General features: G+C 39.5%; 1 protein-coding gene and 1 long non-coding RNA gene across 9 annotated transcripts in view; one reads left to right on the top strand and one right to left on the bottom strand.

Annotated features, from left to right (window-relative positions):
- The window catches only part of LOC102475874 (uncharacterized), a 67,156-nt gene that overhangs the window by 12,882 nt on the left and 47,174 nt on the right, over positions 1-7,100 (top strand). The gene's annotated exons all lie outside the window — the stretch shown is intronic.
- Positions 1-7,100, bottom strand: part of STRADA (STE20 related adaptor alpha) — a 29,555-nt gene that overhangs the window by 13,381 nt on the left and 9,074 nt on the right. For 2 of the 7 annotated variants that reach the window (XM_027771174.1, XM_014587184.2), the window contains 2 exons: positions 6,346-6,426; positions 3,538-3,595 (listed from right to left, as the gene is read on the bottom strand). In XM_027771174.1, coding sequence (XP_027626975.1) covers positions 3,538-3,595; positions 6,346-6,381 — 94 coding nt within the window. In that variant the 5' untranslated portion in view covers positions 6,382-6,426. Of the gene's footprint in view, positions 1-280; positions 310-3,537; positions 3,596-6,345; positions 6,427-7,100 lie in introns of those variants that run through there. The other 5 variants (XM_027771175.1, XM_014587185.2, XM_014587182.2 and 2 more) reach the window with 4 other exon arrangements.

Genomic DNA, 7,100 nt, shown 5'->3' with positions numbered 1-7,100 from the left:
GCTCCACCATACTTTTTTTTTTTTCCGCAGGTGGGAGGGTGTGTGCTGGCGAGTGATTGGGTTGAGAAAGGGAGGCGATCTTATCCCCACAAGTGACAAAAGTGCCTGAGACATTTTCGGTTTTCAAATCTTTCCAGGGTGAAACCTGAATCTCTCAAGTAAAAGAATCACACACAAATAAAGCTCCACAACAGCAAATGAAAAGCCCAAAAAACAGAACTTCCACAGGAAGTCATTGTCATGCAGCAGCCATAGTGCTAACGCCTAGGGAGTCACTTACTTTTCTCCGAGTGTCACCCGGAGGCTGCTCTGGAGTAGAAAAGTTGATTGTTGGCATTTTTTTTTAGCAGAAGACACGCTCACATTCAGAACAGCAATTATTGTAGTTAAAACATTTATTCATAGAAACCACTTAAAAGTCATTACAGCCAAAAGTGCCCACAGTGCTACACACACACACACACACACACACACACACACACACACACACGCACAGATCCACAGTATGAATGCAGCAGGTAGATGGGCCTGTAACAGGGATCTGTGGCTCTCTCAGGCTCAGGCTCGGCAATGCTACTCCTCTAGATGCTCTTCCTGGGTATCAGCCGACGACTATGCTGGGCATTCATTTACTTTTCATGGGCACACAGTGTTATCTTTAATAGGCTGGTTTCAAAGTCTTATACATTGTAATCAAAAAATGTATTATGAAATAGAGGCGGCTGGCCATTTCCCTTGAGTCCAGGGACGGGAAACCGGGTTGTTTTTTTTTTTTTTTTTTGAAAGGCAAAAAATTTGTAGAACAGTAGCATGTGTAAACGAGATCACTATCTAATCTGATCCTCTAAAAGTCAAATACATTCCATTTTGAATGCAAATAAAGCAAAGGCACTTGGTACTCAGCTCCTCTTAGTGAAAATGAACAAAACAAAACAAAGGAAAACAGAAATAATTTTCTGTTCTCAAATCAGACAAATTCTGTACGTGCTGTTGATTTTCTCTATTCTGTAAAAGTGATACATATCTTCACAGTGAAGATTTTTTTTTGAGAAGTTTTTACTATAGGGCACATGCACTCGCCAGAAAGACAGCGAGAGAGAGAGAGACAGAAAGCGAGAAATCATTCCCCAGGGGGAATGGCCATGCCACAATCCCTTCTCCTCCATTCTTTTCTCAGGATCTTGGGCACGTAGGCACACGCACCCGGCGTGAGTTTAAGCCACCAGGTCCGGGACTCAAACTGTGGTCAACTACATGGGAATCCAGCAACATAGTCATTCCACCAAATGCTGGTCCTCACAGTGAAGATTTTTAACTATAACGTATTGGGGTGATAAATTTCCAAATATCTTAAATTACACAGTTTCAAATATTTTAAACTATGTAAAACCAGATAAATAAGTCTAAATCAAAGAAAACACTTTATCCTAAGATATGTCAGGTATCCAACTGTGTTGCTAGAGGAAATTAGCTGCAGAGTAAACTAGTCTCAATTTATCAAATAGTTTCCCCCTTGGGCATCAGTTTTCTGTTTTCTGTTTTTTTTTCTTTTTTAGAGGGTTTTGCTATAGGTAATTTAAGCTCGCCAGAGAGAGACAGACAGAGACAGAGACAGTAAAAGGGAAAGGAGAAATGATCCAGCAGGGGGGATGGCATGACACAATCCCTTCTCCATTTTCCTCCTGAGATCTTGGGCGCACACGCACCCGGCATGATAATCAAGCCATCAGGTCCAGGACTCCATCTGGTTGGCCAAGTGGAAGACCAATGATGGAACCACTACGCCATCTGCTGGCCCCAGAACGTCAGTTTTCTTGTACACAGATGACAGATGCAGTTATTTAAAATAGTCCATCAAAAATAAGAAGCCAGGTGAATAAATTGAAGGACATCTGACCTAATCTTCCAGTGTAGACGCAAACTCTAAGGTATATAAAACTTGGCAATATAGATTTCATCAAATTGTAACAATAAATAGAACAACCTCCTTAATCTCCACTGATTAGAGAGCAGGGTGTTACCAAAAGACAGCTAGAGGGGCCAGCAGGTGGTGTGGGGTTAAGGTGCTGGACTCCCATTCGGCCACCCACGGTTCAAGTCCTGGACCTGGCAGCTTGCTTTCTCACTTTCTCTCTCTGGTGAGTGCACATCTCCTATAGCAAATTTAAAATAATAATAATAATAAATAAAATAAAATAATTCTTTAAAAAAAAAAGAGAAAGAAAGAACCTATACTCAAGGCATTGAAACCAAAACCCATTAATTTGATTCACATATACTAGAATATTTATAACTAATCCATTGTAAACTGAACTTTCAAATCCGTTTCTATCAATGCCATTGTTTACTTTTTAAAAAATTTGTTAGAAGGCATGTGCATTCGCCAGAGAGACAGAAAGAGAAAGTGAGAAGGCACCCCCACACAGAGGATGGCCATGCCACAATACCTTCTTCCTCCATTTCAATTTCAGGATTTTGTGGATACATATGTACACGCTTCTGGCATGTTTTTTAAGCAGCTATTGGTCATGTAGGATCCAGCTGCCTTACCTATGGCAGCAGCTGGCTGCCACTGTTTACTTTTAAAGCATTTCATTCTTGTTAATGAAGAGAAGAAAATGAGAATAAGACCAGAATGCAGTGTTTTTGTTCCATTAGCTTTTTCTTTACCATGCAGTTAATTTTTTATTCTTTATGTCTAAAACAAAAAGAACTCATCATTTTTCTAAATTCCCACTTGTCTAAAACATAACACTTTGATGAAATTCATAAATAATACTACTCCAGAAGTTCTTTGAGATGCATTAGGGAACATAAATGAATACATACTACATAGTAAGTAAGAAGTATTGAGTTTTTAATTTCTTAAGCTTACCTGAAGATTTTCTGGATCAGTTAATTAATCAATGCTCTTAATCTGATAACCTGCTTCTGCTGCTACAGAACCCTAAAAGAGTCTCTCGGTATCAAGACAAAGAATAGGGCCCCTATTATTTTTTAAAAAGATATCTGTGTTCTAAAATCTAGGCTCACTTTTAAAATGGCCAAAGGGGAATGGCTTATCCTATTAAACCTTAAAGTTTACTTCTGAAATCAACATTTAGACTTTCAACAGGAAGTTACTATTTTTGTCCTGACTAATTTTTCCTTAGTCTTCTTAAGTCTCATTTCTACCGGAAAGAAATGAGTCAACTAGATTGATCAGTAAAACCAGAACTTTTACATCACTACTACCTGTGCAGTATTATTTTAGTTTTTAAGTCTTTAAGGTGTATATTAACTGGACAAACACTTAGAAGAAACATATGTGCTTGTAAGTAAATACAGGTTTTCTAACAATCAAGACAGGTCAAGGCCCACTGCCAGATTACTACTCAGATCTTTAAGACACCACAGATTCAGAAAGAGCCAAGTCAATCCAATAACTGCAGAACTAGAATGTGAACTGTTAATTGCCATTAATGGACACAGTCGCAGTTAACTAAAGAATAGTGATATTTATCCTAAAGTGATAACTAAACGCCAAATTGTACTTACCTCCAAATAGTTCCAAATCTCTTAAGCCTTCAACAATGAACTTTTCCGAGACCCACCGCTGAAGAGAAAACCCCAAAGAGAATTAGTATTTCTTCCAAGCCACAACAAATTAGCTATCAGCTTTTAGACAGACAAAAAACACAACTACAAAAAACAGAATCGCGTGCTGTCAGGGTATGTGTCTATGGAACGGTTTTGAAAAGAACCTTGAAATCAACTTTAAAAACCGTATTAATTCCTTTCTCTATTTCTCTTTGCCTAGTTTGATGAATCATTCTTTTTTTTTTTTTTTGAGAGGTTTTTGCTATAGGGCGCGTGCGCTCGCCAGACAGACAGAGACAGACAGAGAGACAGAAAGCGAGAAATCACCCCCCAGAGGGGGATGGTCACACCACAGTCCCTTCTCCTCGGGATCTTGGGCACACACACGTGCCGGCGTGAGTTTTAAGCCACCGGGTCCGGGACGTGAACCGCGGTCGACTATGTGAGAGTCCAGCGACATGGCCATTACGCTAACTGCTGGTCCCTAGTAAAAATAATGTTTTTGGGTTTTTTATATACAAAACTACTTTTTGTAGCTAATTATTCCAAATCATTAATTGTCAATTTAAAAACTATTTTTGGAATTCACAACACAGAAAGCAGGTTTTCACAAGCCTCTCTTAATTTGTAAAAGAAAACACAACAAGGTGCTTATTTTTTTATTCACTGGGTTTTCTAAAGGTATCATCACTTACAATTTCTACCACGTTTCTAAGGACCAAACTAGCAGGACCAATCTATGGTCTGCTGTACTGGCCTATTTCAAATAAGTATTCGATTTCCATTATACAGATCAGTGGTCTGGTTTCACTTGAATCAGGCTAAGTTGAAACAGAAAAGCAGCTCATATTTAAAAGTAATGGAATCAAGATTGGGTTTCACTTAAGAACTAGTGTTCAAATTTGGCTTGGGAGTTGTTTCCACTGGGCAGAGTTCAGGCTAGGGAGAGATTCCTTTTTTCTTCTTAATTGACCGTGAAGTTTATGCTTTCCAATAGAAATTGTTCTCATCTACATAAACATAGGAAAAAAAGACTAACATCTGGAAATAAATTAATATATATTACAAATTGGAACTATAATATCGTTCTTTATCCTTCTCTATAACAATGTTTTCCCAAATTAAAAAAGAATTAATGGGGGAACCGGCCGGCATATGGCATGGTTAAGGGCACCGGATTCCCACATGGCTGATTGTAGTTCGAGTCCTGGACCTGGTGGCCTGCTTTCTCACTTCCCTCTCTCCCTATGTGTCTCTCAAATTAAATAATAATAATAAAGTTAAATAAAAATAATTCAAAAAAAAAAAAAAAAAAGAGGGGGACCAGCAGGTGGCATGGTGGTTGAGGCACTGGACACTCCCATATGGCTGACCATGGTTCGAGTTCCAGACCTGGTGGCTTGCTTTCTCACTTCTCCTCTCTCTCTCTTTCTCTGTCTGTCTGTCTCTCTCTGTCAAATTAAAAATAAACGAATGTGTGAATGAATAAATAAAATTTAAAAAAAAAAGAATTAACAGGACCAGTGGATGGCGTAATGGTTACGTTGCTGGACTCTCATACAGTCAACAGCGGTTTGAGTCCCAGACTCAGCAGCTTAAAACTCACACTGGGAACGAAAGCATGCTTGCCCAAAATCCCAAGAGGAGAATGGAGAAAGGATTAAACTGAGGCCATCCTGCTGGGTGGTGATCTCTTACTTTCTGTCTCTCTTTGTCTTTCCAATGAGCGTAAGCACCCTATAGCAAAATTGCTCTTAAAATAAATAAATAAATAAATACATATTAACAGGCCGAGCTGCAACGGCACAATGAGAGGGTGGCACAGGTAGTAAGGTGCCAATGCATCTTGGTGGCTAAGGTGCAGTGGGAGGTGGCTGAGGTCACATGGGAGGCCTGGGTTCAGTTTCCTGCCCAACCTAAACAGCCAGGCATAATGGCAAATGCCTGTGAGCCTAGCTAACTGCGAGGCTGGGACAGGACAATGACCTAGGGAAACCCTGTCAAAAGTACCTGTCTCTTCCTCTCTCTCCATTTCCCATGCTCTTTCTCTCATTAAAAAAAAAAAGAAAAAAGAAAAAGAACATTGTAGATTAAAAACTTAATATAAAAATCGATATGCGTTGTACCATTAAATGTAATTTATGATTTAATAGTTAGAGAGAGTAGACTCATAATGTCTCACAGCACTTACACAGTGCTAGAAAAATTAATTACTACAGCACTTATAATTTAAGTACTTGATAATAAATAAGATACTCTTCTGTGAAATCATGGGAGCTTGTAAAGGAAGAAAACCTAGTATCTGTCCTTCAGGTCATTTTAGTTGATAAGGTTTTGAGATACAATCGTTTTCCATGTCCAAAAAGTCTTCAATTAAAATTAATGCTTAGAAAAAACTGTTCTAGGAAGTCCAATTTGTGCTGTTTCTTACAACACACAAAACCCATCAAAAACACAGAGGAAACAGGGAAATCATTAGCAGTTACATGTCTACACTGAGAGGGGCATTAACTCACTTAACCTTGAATGACTGAAATTCATAATTTCTTCTCTATCAGACAAGCCAATGGTATTTTTTGGCTCTCTGATCAGCCTCTGCCTGAAAGCTCTTTTCTTGGGAGTAGAGGCTGCAATGCCTTCCTATTTCCTACAGCCTCACTTCTATGTCATTCTGGGCAGCACAGAGAAAACCACCTACACTATCTGCCAAACACATAACTTTTCAGAAAACAAAAATAGTAAAGCCAGAAGAATAGAAACACTCACCCTAATTCGCTCTGGTTTACTTACAAGAAAAGACATGAGTTCCTAAATGTGTTGACCTACTTCAATTTCAAAAACTCAAACCTAAAAGGAAAATGGAAACAAAGAATCAGTAAAATATCTTTTTTTTTTTCCTTTTCTTTTTTTAGACACTGCAGTCCCTCCTCTTCCAGGCCCCTCTAGAGATTCTGGGCAAGCCTGCGCGCGCGCGCACACACACACACACACACACACACACACACACACCTGGCATGTTTTTCAAGCCTCAGGGTCTGGAACTGGAACTATGCAGCTAGCCATGTGGGATCCAGCCGCCTTAACCTCCACACCACTTGCTGGCCCAGTAAAATCTCCTTTTATAGAACTATCTTTTGGGACCAGCAGGAGGCATAATGGTTACACCGCTGGACTCCCACATAGTCGACCGAGGTTTGAATCTCAGACCTAGCGACTTAAACTCACGCGGAGTGCATGTGTGAATGTGCCCAAGATCCCAAGGGGAGAATGAAGGAGAAGGGATTGTGATGTGGCCATCCCTCCTGGGGAGGGGTGATTTCTTGCTCTCTGTCTCTCTTTCTGTCTCTCCAGCAAGTGCACGTACCCTATAGCAAAAACCTCTCTCTCCCTCTCTCTCTCTCTCTCTCTCTCTAAAACAACAAAATACTATCTTTCAATGAACAAAAACTACATTTCTGCCACTGAAAGCATTATACTAGACCTATATATTACTAGATTCTAAGATTTAGTGGGAAAAACTG

Source organism: Tupaia chinensis, unplaced genomic scaffold, assembly GCF_000334495.1.
Source record: "Tupaia chinensis unplaced genomic scaffold, TupChi_1.0 Scaffold000187_1, whole genome shotgun sequence".
Classification (NCBI taxonomy): domain Eukaryota; kingdom Metazoa; phylum Chordata; class Mammalia; order Scandentia; family Tupaiidae; genus Tupaia; species Tupaia belangeri.
The sequence above is the reverse complement of the archived record's forward strand: the minus strand, read 5'-3'. Positions and strand labels throughout refer to the sequence as shown.